The following is a 16,822-nucleotide window of genomic DNA, read 5'->3' as shown; positions in this document are numbered from 1 at the left end:
CCTGACCTGAGAATACCGGCTTTACCTGGAAACAACGAATCCAACGTTTAATCGTTTAAACAAACTCCGTCTCTGTTTTATATACGCCTGTTACGATGCGATACTCAAACAAACGAATCATTCAATATAATAATTCGATCGAAAAGTCCAAATTTGATCATCGAAGTTTTCCCGATCGATTATACGACGAATGACATTTTCCAATCACGGACGTTTTTCCGAATATTTTACCTTGGAATTGTGTGCCAATAGTACTCTGACTCTGCTCAATTCGCGTTCCAATAAAAGTTGTTGCTTCCTGTAGTGTTCTGCTTCAATCAAGTTGCTTCTGCTGCCTTGCAATTTATGTCGCAAGCCTCCAAGAGCTTTTTCTAGAATTTCCTACGTGAGAGAGTTCACAACATTTATAGTCGGCAAATATGCTCGTACACATACACGGAGGGATTAGCAGATAGAACTGTCATTTATCTCTTGTGGAAATACGTAAAAGTAGTAGAAACAATGGAAAGCAAAATAAATCTGATTGAAATTAACCTTAAAGGACACATATATATGGAGTAGATAATTGCAATGTAAAGCGATAAAGAATTGTAAAGAAATGTTCTTTGATATTTATTTGATAATAATTATATACTAAACGAATTGAGTAAGGTCTAAGTAAACGATCGTATTACGAACCTTGTCCTGTTGAAGGCTATGAAGGGTACCTGACTCTTCCTGAAGTAATCGGTCCAGTTTGTACAACTGCTGCACCTTGGCCTACGACATAAAGGTAATATCGAGTGTGAGCCTTCAAGCCTGAAGATCGATCATTGATATCGCGTTTCAACGAGAAAATATATGTTAGATAAAAAAAAAACATAAAAGACAACTTATCTGGAACAGACACTGTCTGTACTCTTTTAACGATATATATATATATATATATATATATATATATATATATACATATATATATGTATATACATACATACATCATTTTATCTATTTGTTTAAACTCAAACTAGAGAAATAAAAATATTTTATAATTTGTCTCGATATTCATTTGGTTAATCAGACGAATAAATGAATTTACCATCTCTACAGATTATTTAAAATTATAATTAAGGTGAAATCTTTTGTTATATTCGCAAATGCTCTTTAACAAAAGAAAAGTCTTGAAATTACTCGCTTTATATTATTTACTCGATCGGATGTCAACTTTTGCTGATTACCTGCAATTGTCCATGATCTGGACTGAGTCTATTCCAATCTCTGCGTTCTTCGGCCAGCAAACGTTGTTCTTGTACTCTTTGATTAAATTCCAAACGATCGCGATGATTTTTCGTATTCTCTTGGAATAAATCGTTACGAGAAGATGTTATGCTGCTACTTCCATTGGCGGTATTACGATTGTATAAAGAGCCCAGCTTGACCATGTTGTCGACGAGATTTATCAGAGGCTTCCCTTTCTCGTACTGATTATCAACAATAAAGACTTTATCAGTTCGTTTAAAATTATTTGTTAAAGATTAAGCGTCATTTGACATTTTGCAAACTTTTCTTTTTCCTTTTCTTTTCCCCTTGTTTCTATATTATTTTACCTGCTTTTCAAGATTCATTAGGTGTCTCTTTAACTCTTCGAGTTTTTGAAGATTCTCCAAACGCCTTGGTGTGTCCAATTCTGTCAATCTTGCCTATGTTAAAGAAAAGAAAAGTATTGTCAATTAACAAATAAATAAACTCCCGTTTGCAAATCAATTAAAAAAAAAGTAGATTTAGGATAACCAAATATAATGGATATAGAAAATGGGTCCGTTCATCATTGAGATACATTTGATTGCGAGATACGACGTTGTTTCATTTAAAGTTGGAAAGGTTTCCTATGCGTCTCGGCGACGGTCAAGAGTATACTGTTGTACTGACGCTTCAAAGGCCGACATTGAAATACGATATTCCTTAGAAAACGACAAGCACGTAATTTTTTGCAGGAAGATGAGAGGCTATAAAGCAAGACGAGTAAACAGCAAAGAAGCCGTTGCTCAAGCCGTGCCAACATCGAACGATCATTCAAACTTCATTCACGTGCCTTTTACGCAACAGAAAGATAATGAAAATAAAAATGAAAAATACAACAAGTTGGAACAATTCTTTAATTAATCCAACGTGTTTAAGCACAATCATCAAAAATACTGATAGCAATTCCATGAAAGACCTCAGCAAATGAACTTTTAAAATCGGTTCTTGATCGGACGAGAATGAAAATGGATTTTATCGGACCTGAGCCTCAATTTCCATGTTACAATTGTCCATGGCCTTGAGAAGGGTCGCGTTCTGCCTACGTAGTTGAATAAGCAACAGAACCAGTTCTTCGTGCGTCCTTCCGAGGAGTTCACCAGCAGAGACCCGAACAAGATCATTCGTTCCAATTTGTGTGGGTGTTAGCGTCGGAGTTAACGTTGGAGTTGGAGTTGGCGTTGGAGTGATCGTCGGCGTCGACGTCGCTGTCGCCGTCGCCGTCGCCGCCGTTGCCGTTGCCGTTGCCGTTGCCGTTGCCGCCGCTGTTGCTGTTGCTGTTGCTGTCGGTGAACCACCAGCTATTCTTCTTTGGTAGGCCAAATTAACGTTGCTCTGTTCGAGAAGACATGCAATTGCCTTTACTTAAACGATCCATCAATTGAAATCCCTATGTCCTGGCTAGTCTATTTTATTGGCACGGTCGGAAAGAAGATTCTTTTTTTGTTTGTTGGCTTTATCGATTTCGAGAATTTCGTCGGAACAGGAGAGAGTTTTGACATTGTATGGTAATTGATGTGGGATACATAGGATTCATTTGTTGAGATCTTTCATCGATCGATAGAATGTAATGTTTTTAAATAGATAAAGAATTTTAATGATAATTATTTAAACGTCATCAAAGCGTAGAACGTAACGCATGAACTTTAAGAGATTACTGAGATTCGAAAGTATGTATTCGTGGAAGGAAGAAATCGAAATGCATCAGCAAAACTGGTCCTCCACCTTCCTTTCGATCGCGGTTATTCGACTTGGAGCGTCGCCTTGTTGCAGTGTCTCTCAACCGATCGCGATATTCCTAAAGGAAGGATTCTAAAGGACAAATCGAAAATATGTATCATAGAAAAGCTCGTAAGAGTAGATTATTTCATTCCAGTGAAGGCAATTAATTTAGGGAATCGATTGATCAACTAGTGCGCTGATGTAAGATCGATTAGTTTTTATCGAAACGTGTTAGTTTATGCATAACCAAAATTTAATTGAAACAACATCGAACATAATCAAACGATTAAACACAAAGCACACAAGTCTATTCATCAAATGCACACACTTTTCTCGTTCACAAGCTATCTATACGTAGACTACTCACGATCGAACTGATCAAGTTTAGTGGGATAGAAAGATAGGCCTAATAATACAAACTCTCGGAAAATAACTCTAGCGTGTGCTCGGTACGAGAGACTGCGCTTCGTGGATGATAACGCTCTGACGAGTTGAAAGATTGGAAGCCTTTGGAAGGAAGACTGGCGTCGTGCCCGTTCTGATCGGTTACTCGGCTCGGCTCGCCTCGACTCTCTTCACCGACTTTACCGCGGTACAATGTACTACGTAAACGGAATCTTTATCCCTCCGCCAGACGCCACTATTACCCCCACCATCTCTCTCTCTCTCTCTCTCTCTCTCTCTCTCTCTTGGAGAAAATTTCAGGATACACTCGCAATTATACGAATTTGTAAGAAAATTGATAGGGAGTTTGAGTAGAGGCTAAACTTGAGTGGAAACTCATTGGGCATGATAATATTCGTGTTTAGAAAGGGATAGGACACGACAGAATCATCTTCTAATCCGGCCATTGTACGATTCGCGCTCCAGCTTTGAAGGCCCGTGGCCAACGTCTTTTCTTACTTTTTGCAGACCACATCGATTTCGCGCTTGTCATGACCGCAGTCGATTTTTGATGTCGAAGAACCGAAAGATCCAACCGAGAGTCTAGCCCATCGATCTGCCGATTTTATTTTTCTTATTTCCCTAATCATATATCATTTTTTGGAACAGCACATAACCGTAAGAATATTTTCTTCATGTTTATCGATCAATTTTTACGCACTCTTTAATTACTATATATAAATTTGAACCGATCATTCTTATCGGATTAAGAAATCCTGTTCTGCTTTTTCCTTTTATGACACTCTTAGATTCCTTTTTCGACAAGTCGATTAAAAATTTCAAAAAAAAAGGAGGAACAACCAATGCTGCGAGATCGCGTGTCATGTTTGCTCATATATTTCATGTGTGTGAAAACGTATCTTTTTTGTTTTAATGAACTTTCTCCCTTTAGTTCGTCAAATTATTCGGATCCTTGTGAATGCGCCTTAACGTGTTCGTTTGCACGGTTCCCTGGGACGATGCCCTTGCTGACCAATCCTAACCGTATGCAGGACCGAAGGATCTTGGCCCTCGATTTTCTTAATCTCCTCTTCTTTCTCTTTTCTGTCCTGTTTATAGCAAGTATGCTAGAGGGAGAGAGGGGGGAGAGATAGGGAGGAAGGGGGAGGGAGGGAGAGAGAGAGAGAGAGAATAAGAGGAGAAGGAGGAATTTCTTCTTGTTCCATCCTCTTTCTGCATCCTTCCTTTTGATCCTTTTTACCCGAGTACCTTCTCTTCCTCTGTACGAATTTTATTTTCTAAAGGTAATTTTTTCTTCTAGACGCTTAGCAACGATTTTATGATCACTGAGGCGAATACTGAGAATGAACGTGCGATTCGATTCTCTTTGTAATTCATTCATTCATTCATTTTTTTATTTCGTGCGTGCGAAATGTCTATGTCAGTGCATGCCAGTTTTTTTTTCTTTTTCTTTTTTTTTCAATTTTAAACGATTCCATCAAAAAACAGCAATGATGATGATTCAAAAGTGAACACGTTGAGTACGAAAAATCTACGTTTACTTGATTTCAGTAAGTGTATTACAACATAGATATTAGTATTTTATTACAACTCAAAGGTCGGATTTTTTTTCTTCTTCAAAGCCTTATATAAATCTTAACGTTTGGATAGAGAATTTGACGGAGAAATTCGTTTTCAATCTTCTTTTTTATCATTTACAGGTCGACTTTAAAAGTAAAATAAAAAGCGCTTTCTTTTTGATTTTTTAAAAGCTCGAACTTCTAAATTAGATCGATCGCGTCGGATATCAACTCCCGCATTATTTATCGCAAAATTTTGCCGGCTTGATCCTCGGGGACATTAATGTGTGATAAATTTTCAATTCGACGAAGATTCATGGATATATATATATATATATTAATACGTATATATATATATATATATATATATATATATATATATATATATATATATACGTATTAATTTTGAATCAGCGCGCATGCACACGCATACGTACACAAACGTACGCGTAGAGGTGATGGGCGCGCGTGCGTATCACATTACGCTGCCCGAGACAAGATTTTAATTAATCGAACTAATGGGATTTACATGCTCGGACGATAATGCAGGAGACTACGCTCGATCGATGAAACGCAATAAGAGAGTGCCATAGGATAGAAGGAATGTGTGTGTGTGTGTGTGTGTTGGCGATGAAGGCATTTTCACGTTTATTCTGGAATCTTTCCATGCTCTGCTACCATGCCAATAAAAATCGAACGTCTCCTCTAAGTTTGAACAAATTTTGACTGAGCGAGTTTACTCACCCTTTTGTGAAGTAGTTCCGTGCTCTCGCGTATCCGTTGATTCCCTCTGATGTTTACACCACTACCACCACCTCGGTTCACGTCTATACCAATCGAGCCAATGACTTTCCTTTCGACTGTAAAAAAACATTCTTGATTAAATTTATCAAATTAAATTTATTCTTAATTAAATTTACCGAATATCCACTTGCTCCCTATATATTATTATGATATTATACTTTTTCTTACATTACCGGGAAGAAAGGAAAAGTAGAAAATTTCTTTCATTAAATTCAAACATATTGCAAATAAAGATATATATACTCTTCTCTATTGTTTCCGATCGACGGAATTTAATTGTTCGATCATAAGCAGACTTTCTGTTCTGCTTGTTTATCCAGCATTCTTTATTAGAGAAGTATTTAACCCATTGACTGCCAACTACGAGATATCTCGTAGTAAGCGTTTGTACCAAAACTACCAGCTACGAGATATCTCGTAGTGGGTGTTGCAAGTTTAGATTGGTTACAAATGGCTATTTCAGTTAGGAATTATTAGAAAGGATAAATGAAAAATAGTGTAAAGGACATATTACTTATCAATTTTTATTATATCATATCAGTAACTTAATATTATTATATTTTGTAAAACTTCATGTTTTCTTTAAAATAAAACCGTGGTGTCCAGGGCAAGACGCGCTAAATTTGCGTGGCAGTCAATAGGTTAATGCTGAGTAGTACTCATTAAACGAGAAAATAAATGAAACGCGACTTGGTGCCCGCGAAAATTGCTTGGCGAGTTAGAAACGCGCCGTGTGCTGTTACGAACGAAAAGAATAATCGATAATAAGTTTTGTTGATTACTCGCATGCAATTGCAAGGAAAGAAATGTAAAAGAAAATGTGACCGCAAAACAGGAGATGAAAATGGCTTTCTCTTCGATTAATACCAATAAAATGTGTATTCTCGATAGAGGACAGCCTCGATATCGGTTGATGAATGCTGCCAAGAGAAGAAGATAAAGGAAAAAGAAAAAAAAAAAAGAAAAAATTATAAAAAAAGGGAGAAAAAGAAAGAAAAATAGCACGAAGAAAATAGCAATCGAGGAAAGCTATCAATTCCGTTTTTCAGGATCAGTTTTCATAAAACACTTGCAACTATTAAATAAATATATACGCCTTTCCTTCTGTCGAGTCAAGAAATGTGAAAGTGATTCGTAAAAAAATAAATGGTACCAATGACGTACTACGTTTATTCGAGCTTACTTGGACTGTGAACTTGAATTTCATTATCGCTCGGACTGGAAATTCGATGTTCGCTCAAATCCATTACTCTTAAATGTCCGGTAGACGAGTGCAATCTTTGAGCCGGATGACCATTCAGCGATGACATTTTTAAATTCCTCATTTCATTGTTACTAGTTCTGTAAAAATTGAAAAATTGTTATTTCGTTAATACTTCATTTGAAATCAAGTTAATGGTAAATATCTATTTAAATTACAATTGAATTTATAAAATATGTTTTCGACTAATCGAAGCACGCTTCGTTAGACAGGAATTTCATTAAAATATCAATTCTTAGTTGGACGATTCGATAGGTACGGTCCTTCGATCTAAAACCATATCCATTTCTTTATCACGATAACACGATTGTACACACGATGACTCATAACGGCGCTTATCGAACCGCCAATTACCAATCGTTTGGCGATTTTCAATGCCAATTAAATCATCACGAGGAATTTGAATTTTCTCAGTTAGGCGAATTCACGATAATTCGCGTCGGAAAGCGTTTAAATTTGGATATACAAATTTCGATACAAAAGTAAAAATATTTCGCCTTCGTTCGTTTCTTTATCACATTTTGATTCGATCAACTTGTACTCTTTTTCTATGTCTCCCTTTTGTTTTCCCCATTGAATTTTTGTCACGCAACTGTCTTCGTCGAGAAAGAATACCCACTGTGCTAGACTAGTTCCAATATCCCCGTTACTAGAGGCCCGTAAAATTTGCGATTCGACAGCCTGCAATTGTTGCTGTTCTTGTTGCTGTTGCTGTTCCTGCGAACTCGATCGATGAATAGAAAAATGCTGCTGACAATGACCACTGGTGCTTCGCGGCAATGGTAAGGTCGATGACAACGTCGATTCCACAGCCGGTGGCTGAGTTAGAGTTCTTTCGGGCAAATGAGACGTGCTAACTGCTCTCGGCGGAAGTGGATCTCTTCCTATTACCGATCCAGATCCGGATGCTGCGAAAAACAAACAAGGGGATATTGAAAATCTCGAGATTCGAATCATATTATATATATACATGTGTGTGTGTGTGTGTGTGTGTGTGTGTGTGTTTAAAGGATTTAAATAAATCAATGACATATTTGAAAACGTCGATGTACGATCCCAACTTGTATTAGAGTTGTTCCTTTCCTGCAAAAAGCGAGGAAAGGTCCAACTAGCAGGCTGCCAACCGATCCGATTATACCGCGAGCAACAAACCGAATGTTTTCTAGACATAGAAAGGCAGTTATGTGGTCGGAAAAGTATGGTCAGAACTGAAATGAAAGGTAATTCACGAAGAACGGACGAAACTCGTGTCGTGAGGGAGTAGACGGGAAAGGACAATTTATCGCGTGCAATTAACTCTATACGTTCCCGAAAGCGGGTCACATCAGCGGGTTACGTAAAGGGTCTCTTCTCTCGATCGTAGTGATGCTTTTGGACCCGTGCACGTGTATAGCACAGATAGGTTCACGATCGTGACTTCCCTTTTTGTTCCTTAACGAGAGCACGCACCACCTGTGCACGCATACTCGTCGTGCGGCAATCTCTCGGATAATACCGAAAACGCGATTAAACTAACGGGTTCTAAGTCTTTTTACTTAGTTCCGCGCGATTTTCATCGTTTCCAATGTCTCTCTTGCTTCCACTTCTTTCTATACTAGTCTTTTTTAGTTTTCTGGGTTACTCGCGAATACGTTCTATATCGATATAGAATATCCTCGTGAATAACGATACGTATTGTTCTAAATACATAAAAGATCAAAACGATCGATGATAATATCGATACGATCCATTTATACCACGCTAAACGCTTCTTCTTATTCTCTCTAATCAAAATAACTTTTCTTTTTACTTTACTTTTTCTTTTCTTTCCTTTTTTAGAAACAACGCATATTTCCATCCTCGAAACATAAAGATAATAGGACGAGTGGGGAGTACGGACTATATTATTCGAAAAAAAGAAAAAAAACTCCTTCGTTTAATCGCTCATGGCATTTCGTATTCATAATCGAACGTATTACCGCACGTGTGTCGGTAAATATAGGCGTTCCACTTGGCATCGTTGCAGAAAAGATCAAGGTATCTGACAGAGACCGTTATGTCTCCGCGCAGTATTATATATATAGGGTGTCGTTGCTTTCATTTATATTCAAACTACGCAATGCACAAAAGACCACGTCGACGAACGAAGAAATAACATCTATCCACGATACGTGTGGAAGCAGCACGGCACATACGAGAGCGTTGTCTCGACAATTGTGCCGACCTTTTTTAAAGGCCATTAACCCTTTATGGTACAATTCGACTCGTGACAGGAACGATTCTATGTCGTTTAATCGACGATAATCAAGGTCGTGTGAACGAAATCGGACGTCTACAAGAAGAGAAAAAAAACGAAACAAAAAGGGAACAAACGGCCATCACTTTATAAATTCGAAATAATTCAAATTATTTATTATAGTCCAAAGCTTCCATTTTCTATACTTGTTCGATAATAACGAAATAATAAAGTTTAGTTCAATTATCCTCCGCTTCTGCGATTCAATTATTCTACCTACTTTATGTTAATGAAATAACAGAATAGCGGTAATTAATAATATGCATATACATAAATATGTATATATTGTTCGGGGCAAACGGTCTCGTCTGTCATGAAATTATAACATTTTCCGTCAAATTAAACTCGATCTATCGAAGCGAGATTATATCAGTTCGCGATATCCGTCCGTATTTTATTCCGAGCGAGTAGATGTATTTTTACGTCACGTTTTATATTTGTACACGTATTATATTTCCTCTCAACAAATATTTTTATCAATTTTAACACACGCGCGCGCGCACAGAGAGCAAACAGAAAAAAGAAACGTCGCAGGGGATATAGATGAATGGAAGAACAAAGTTTGGTAAAAGCGAACGAAAATAGATAGATGATACAATACTATCGACATATTGGAGGTAAAACAGTAAAGGAATCGCACATTCATGGTCATTTGTATCGTCCACGACCTGTTGCTGTACCGCAGTGACCAGGGAGAATGTTGATTTTCTCTTTTTGTTCTTCCCCTAACGGCAGGCCTCGTTTCTCTTTCGTCGCTTTGCCTCTCTATCTTCATGCTGCTATCGAAACTAACGAGTGAAAGGAGAAAACGAGAGAGAAAGAGAGAGAGAGAGAGAGAGAGAGAGAGAGAGAGAGAGAAACTTATGCATGAATAAAGTCAAAACTATTATTAGCTAAAGTCGATAAATTCTCTCTCTCTCTCTTTCTCTCTATCTGTCTCTCTCTTTCTCTCTCTTACTATGAAGAATTAACCTAATACACATCACGTATCATTTATTAGGAATCAATTATTCAAAGATTCTCACTTTTCTCTCGACGCTACATGAAATTGCGCAGAAATATGCAGAGTGCAAGTAACAGGTGCGCCATTGCGATAAACCGGGTATCATAACTCCGTTAATGTACTCCTTCGAGGAAAAGTAGAAATTCTGCGTTTGCTGACTAGACTATGTGAACCGACCGACCAATCGACCGAGCCGATGGAAAATAACGGGAGAAAAGTTCCAATCCATTTTATACTTTTCGCGTTCGAGTTATAAACTTTCGTCGGATCTAAGAAGAACGAACCTTCGAGGAAAAGATTCGAGTCATTCTTATGGAAAAAGAAAAAAGAAGAAAGTAAACTAATCAAAATAGAATGAAAATGAAAGAACGAGATATCGCATTTTCTCGGCAATTTTTGAGTCGTTTCGAGTGTCACCCGTTATATGAATTCTTAAATGGTCGCTATTGCAATAAAGTGAGAGAGAGAGAGAGAGAAAAAACATACTTCACTTCATTTCACATTGGCATGATCTTTTAGCGTTGCATCGCCATTACCGACATTTTCTACTTGCATCTCTCTCCTCTCCTCTCTCTCTCTCTCTCTCTCTCTCTCACTCACTCACTCAAGAGAGATGTGACTGTTTTCTGTAATCTTAGGACCGTGCTTACGACAGCGTGGTAATAACTGAGCTTAGACGAGTTGGGTGGGGAGAGAGAAGAGAAGAACGTCGACTGGATGCCAAGTAGCGGTATCTGTAGTGATCAAGTAGGTCGGTTGACTCGAGTAAGACTCCTTCGATGTCATCTTTTTATTTCTCTTTCTCCTTTTTTTCTTTTTCATACGTTTTAAAAAACTTTCTATCGATAAATATGTGCACGTATTTACTATTCAAAAATATGTCTATGTACGATGTGAATCGTACAATTTGAGGGGAGAGTATTAAATTATGTTTGCAGGTACTTTTTTTTCTATCTAAATTACATTTTAGAGCCTACCTACCTTCACCTATGTCCATTTTTAAGGCCATCCATTGGAACTTAACCGCATTGTTCTAGAAAATTTGTCCGGTGAAAAGTTCGTACGCGATCTATTTGTAAACGCCAAAAAAAAAGAAAAAATAGCGTTATAGCATAAGAAAATAGCATTTTCATTCTGACAAAATAGAAGCGTCGTGAAATTTACTCCGAACTGGAAATTCGTTAAATAATTAACTTCATCGAAGTACTTTAATTCATTTTGACTTTCGACCGAAAAAGAATTTGTGGGAGATAAATGTTAAAAAACCTCCTCAAAAGCAAAATAATAAAATAAAAGTAAAACGTTTCCGCGGGAACGTGATACTTGTGTATGACTCGAGGCTACGTTTTACAAAGTGATATCTACTACGTCAACCTCGATGTATATGTACGCGCACACGCTTTCCCCTTTAATGAAGCATTGTAAACTTTCGTAATGACTCAATATCACTCGCTTATTATACAAAAAGATGTGTATGGCCTTAGAAAGAGAACATCCGAGGCATAGTTCCGCTCCTTGGATCGACATTTCTACGACGTACATCGGAACGTAAGTAATCGTAGATGACGTGATGGGAAAGAGAGAGAGAAAAAAAAAAGTCAAATTCTTGTCACGTCACGATTGATGCACCAACATATTTTCGACAAGTCTGAGCATGTGTGACCAATTTCCATTTTATCTCGAACTATGTAAATCTATTTCAAATCGACTTCAGCAATGTATTGTACCTTGTTTCGTGCATCGCGCATACATATATACGTATTTTTCAAGACTTTTCATATCTCATTATCGATTCGATTCCGTCGCGTACGATGTATGGAAAAACGTGAAAAATGTAAAAAATAAAAAACCGCTACTCGGGGAATGCGCAACATCATCCAACGACGTCCAGCGAGATGGCATTGAATGAAAAGGCCACACGCGCTTCTCGTAGACGTCAATTAAACGAGCATGGACTTTCCGTACCAAGAACACGTTCGCTTTCTTTTATTGTACACCTTGAAAAGATCCTTTGAAAAGGGAAAACACTGGACACACACGGTCTTTCTCACTGATCCGTTAAGAAAAACAGTTGCTCCTTTTTTACAATCTTCTGAGTACATCTATACAAATGCCCTCCTTCCTTTCTTTCTCTGCTTAGCTATATCTTATATTTTTCCTGTGGAAAGGAAACGAAATATATTCGATAAATTTAGATGAGGGAGGGAGAGAGGGGCGGGGAAGAGAGAGCTTAAAACAGGATAAATTGTAGTAATGGTCAAGACCAATGATCGAACTTGGTCGCTACTTGGTCGAATCGAATATCGGATATTACAGGCACGAACGAGACCTACCGCATTGATATTCGTTCAACGGGAGAATTCCGAGACCGCTCCGCTCCGCAGAAACGATAAAATGTGCGTGCTGGTTGTTAGGTAGTAGATCCGGATACGCGTTAGAATGCGTCCACTCTGCGAAATTAATTGATCGACGTGTTTTCAATGCTCCCTTTATCTCCCATTAGTCTATTGTTCGATCATTTCCGTTCGCGTTTCTTCTTTAATATCGCATATTCGCCAACAACGATTCTACGTGGTAGAGATGATATTGAACACTAATTTCTATCATCCTCGAACGCGAGCTAATCGAATCCTATATTGCGCAAAAAATATTAGCAGATAGAGTTTGTTCTAATTAGTTAATACACGTTCGACGGCCCTGTTGTTTTCTTGTTTGAACCGCATCGAACATTTGGAGCAAACACTGAACTCACCAATTAAATCACAGGTGCAGCATCAACTTGACCCGCAAACGAGTTCATCAACTTCTTGCAGACTCCTCGTTTTCTCGAACGATTTCTCGAACGATTTCTCGGACAATTTCTCGGATGATTTCAAGCATATTATTGTTCCCGATAGGTTCTATATATACCGAATACTAAAACTTCGAAAATACTTGGATAAAGAAAAAGGAGGTAGAGGATAACGAAACGTTACGCGCGTCGAGGATCGAACGACGATCGAACGACGATTGTGAATGTGTTGTACTGCGGGTAACGGTATCTACTCGTTCGCTCGACCGGCTTGCACGTCGAGTATATCTATGAGTGCACGACATTCGCTCTCGCTCTCCCTCTCGCGTTCTTTGAAGCTCGACGATAAAAGACTGGGAGAATAGGCAATAGGTAATTAGAGTTGCTTCCGCAACCGTTTACCGTCTGATTCGATCGAATTATTCCAAGAGAAGAGAAGAGGACAACGACTCCTCGTGCAGAACGAATAATGCTCATTTATCGAACCCAATTCATTCTGCTCGTCGAAATTCAACGAATCGTTTCGCACTCGAATAAGGTAAGGAGGATAAGACGATAAAGTGTAACAGGACGGTGGCAAGCGGGATGAGATTATTCGAGGGATCACGAGCTTTCGGTTTAAAATGAACAGAATATTGCAAAAGTGTAGATTCGAACGCGAGAAAAGAATCACTTATGCTTTTCGACGAGGATTTGAGCAGCGAAAGCTTATAAACGAGCAAGTGCAGGAAGCAAGGACAAAAGCAAGAGTGTCATAAACCGAAACAAATCCTTCTCGAAACGCGTTCTATATTCTACAGAAATTCTGATTTCGAATGCTCGTACGCGTTCTTCCCGACCGATAATCCTTTACCCACGTGAGAGTAGCTTCGAGCAACGATTATTTTGGCCCCATTCCAGATAAGCTTTAACCAGAAAATAATCTACGCTATTTTTTCAAACAATTCTTTTTTCTCGTCCACCTCCTTTTGATTGCTCACACTCGCGACGCGTTTCTGCTCGTTGTTCATAGTCTTTCCAAGATGAAATATAAGAAAGAGAGAGAGAGAGAGAGAGAGAGAGAGAGAGAGAGAGAGGTGGGGAGGGGGAGAGAGAAATAACGATGACGTATCATGGAATTTTCGTTAACTGCGCACTACTTCCTTCGGAATTGTTTTCAAAGCAAATCTAATCTTTATGTTCACTTGAACGTTCGACGATCTTCATCGATTTACGCGCGTCATTTAGAACGAAACCGATTCTCGATTTTTTCGGGATCACGATCCGTGACTTCTTTTTTTCGATGAACAAATCGATACAATACGAACGTAACATTTTCTAACTGCCCAGAGCAAGAAAAAACGTACATATTACACTGAACCAAATTAACCTTTCATATCTCGATTGTCGAGTTGAATAATTAAGATCATAGATATTCAGGTAATCAATAATCTAGCCTACTTATATAAGATATTATTTCATACATAATGAAGAATATGAGAAAAATGAAAGAAAATTGGGGTACACGTTATACGTACTGTATTTGCCGGACCAGCAGCTTCCACAAATCAGTCCAACCTTTCCACCCATCTTCTCTCTCTCTCTCTTTCTCTCTCTCTCTCTCTCTATCTCTATCTCTCTTCTTTATTTTCTATCTTTTTATTCTTTTCTCTTTTCGACACACCATTTATTCCGATATTTCGTCAAGATACCTTCCTCCTTCTCCTCTTCGTTCTCGTTGTCGTCGTCGTCGTCGCGAACCTCCTGCCAATAAGTACGCGGAAAGAAGAGCACAAAGACGGTACGAGGCGTGAAACAACACTCGGCGCTTCTTCCTTCTCACGAGAGAGAATCATTTGCCTAGGAGAGGACACGAGGGAGTTCCTCTCTTCGGTCTTTCCTTTTTCTTTTTAACGATCGGCTAATTTCGCCATGAACCCTCGCTACCACGAGGACGATAATAGCATCGCAAATTCGTGGAGAACCTTTAAAACGAGCACGGATCGATACTCGTTGGCCTTTTTAACAAATCGCCAGCGTGCATTGTCGAAAAAATCATCATCACCACATTTTTTTTTATATCAACCATTGTTCCTTTGCGAATGTTACGCGATCGATATACACGTTCCCTTTCCTATTTTTTTATTTTCTTTTTCTTTTTTCTCTCGGGACTTTTAATTTTCTAACACAAATAGGAGATCCAATGATCCACGAGAGGGATTGAGAGGCGCGTCCAAACACGCGGAGCGCCACCGGCTGACTGACACTGACTGACGTAAGTAGTGAGCGGCAAAGGAACATGCAGCCACGACGACACACAACCGACCGAGCACGTACGTACATACGTCGTAACTTCTCTCAATCCGTGTTTGAGTGTGTATGTGTGTGTGTGTCTGCGTGCGCGCGTTGTGCCAAGAGAGAGAGAGAGAGAGAGAGAGAGAGAGAGAGAGAGAGAGAGAGAGAGAGAGAGGGAGGGAGGGAGGGAGGGAGGGAGGGAAAGAAAGATTCAAGGACCACTTGGACAAACCTCTCCATCTCTTTCTCTCTCTCTCTCTCTTCTCGTTCTAACGATGTGTCTCCGTTGTAAACAGGCTGCACTTTTTCTACCCTCGTTAGCGATTTATAAATCAACTTTTTTTTCTCTTTTCTCCTTTAACCGAATCCCTTGAAATCATCCTCCGTCTATGTAACGCTTACGCGCGACAAACGTGGCTTAACAGTAAACGCTACTATTTCCATATAGAAAGAGTAGAAAGCATAAAGAAAAAAAAACGAAAAAACAAAGACATTCTTTGAGAATGTTAAGAATTTAAATGCGTCAGGGATCAAGCCTCGTGGTATTTCGTGTAAAAATATATTAAAAGCTTGAAGGTCGAGTATGTATATAGCAGGGCCAAAAACAATGTGTAACTTGTTGATTTGTAACTCGAGAAATGTCATCGTAAATGTAGTGCCGCCTTGCTTGTTCCCTCGCAGCATGACACGCAACATGATTCCAACAAAATAATCATCGTTCCAATGCGGTCTAACGGTTCTTATGTGTTTATAAAATCTAAGCTCTCTCGAGTAGTACCCTGTAGTACCCTGGTGTACTACCCTGTAAAGGAATAACTCGGAAAGCATGAAATTTAATCGTAAAAACGACGCGTGACGGAGAGTCTGCATGAATCGCAAAATTTCTATCAACTCGAATCTCAACTCAACTGAAAAATCTCAACTCGAAAATCAACTCGATACTCGATTTTCTTTTCCTGAGTTAACAATGGACCGACGGATACTTGATCGATGTTTATTTTTAACTAATTATCCTCGACTATTCGTTCTAAAGGTTAAGTAGTCCAAAGGAAATACTTAACCTTTCGTAATAATAATACTGCTAATTGTACTTCCATCTTTGGAATATAGTCCAATGAATGCTTTGAGATTTCGTTGTTTCCCCCACCAACGCAGAGAGGATATAACCTCTTTCTCGGCCTTCAAGCAGCAGCATCCTCGAACCCGTTTGGATAGCGGCCAGAGAACTTGCTCCTTCTTTCTTCGACGCGTGCGAAAGAATGTATGAGGAGAGAAGGCCGAGAGGTAGAACCAGCTACGAATTTAATCACCTTATTTTTGGGCGGCACGAGGCTCCTCTACCCAACGCACTCCATGCAGGGTGAACGGACTTGTTAGACGTGAGAGCTGAATCTTCCCTTTAAACCGATCCTTTGGTCCTCTCTCTCTCTCTCTCAAACTTTTTCTCAAAAGA

The 16,822-nt window shown here is 38.8% G+C and overlaps 1 protein-coding gene and 1 long non-coding RNA gene across 22 annotated transcripts in view; both read right to left on the bottom strand.

The window, feature by feature from the left end:
• LOC124430811 (serine-rich adhesin for platelets-like) overlaps positions 1-16,822 on the bottom strand; it is a 60,394-nt gene that overhangs the window by 6,112 nt on the left and 37,460 nt on the right. For 18 of the 20 annotated variants that reach the window (XR_006943849.1, XR_006943850.1, XR_006943851.1 and 15 more), the window contains 9 exons: positions 7,646-7,934; positions 6,949-7,106; positions 5,706-5,821; positions 2,260-2,610; positions 1,584-1,676; positions 1,215-1,457; positions 679-759; positions 232-381; positions 2-25 (listed from right to left, as the gene is read on the bottom strand). Coding sequence is in view for 14 of the 20 variants with exons in the window: in XM_046977890.1 (XP_046833846.1) it covers positions 2-25; positions 232-381; positions 679-759; positions 1,215-1,457; positions 1,584-1,676; positions 2,260-2,610; positions 5,706-5,821; positions 6,949-7,106; positions 7,646-7,934 (1,505 nt within the window). In the remaining 6 variants the exon portion in view is untranslated. The remainder of the gene's footprint in view (position 1; positions 26-231; positions 382-678; positions 760-1,214; positions 1,458-1,583; positions 1,677-2,259; positions 2,611-5,705; positions 5,822-6,948; positions 7,107-7,645; positions 7,935-16,822) is intronic. The other 2 variants (XM_046977897.1, XM_046977887.1) reach the window with 2 other exon arrangements.
• Positions 7,943-14,602, bottom strand: LOC124430828. 2 transcript variants are annotated; one of them, XR_006943857.1, is made up of 3 exons: positions 13,057-14,602; positions 12,638-12,935; positions 7,943-12,462 (listed from the first exon to the last, which is right to left on the bottom strand). It is a non-coding gene; the product is annotated as an uncharacterized LOC124430828 (long non-coding RNA). The 2 variants fall into 2 exon arrangements; XR_006943858.1 differs by having other exon boundaries at positions 12,638-12,754.

The sequence above is a fragment of the Vespa crabro genome, chromosome 19, assembly GCF_910589235.1.
Source record: "Vespa crabro chromosome 19, iyVesCrab1.2, whole genome shotgun sequence".
Taxonomy (NCBI): domain Eukaryota; kingdom Metazoa; phylum Arthropoda; class Insecta; order Hymenoptera; family Vespidae; genus Vespa; species Vespa crabro.
This window is presented reverse-complemented; position numbering and strand designations above follow the sequence as displayed.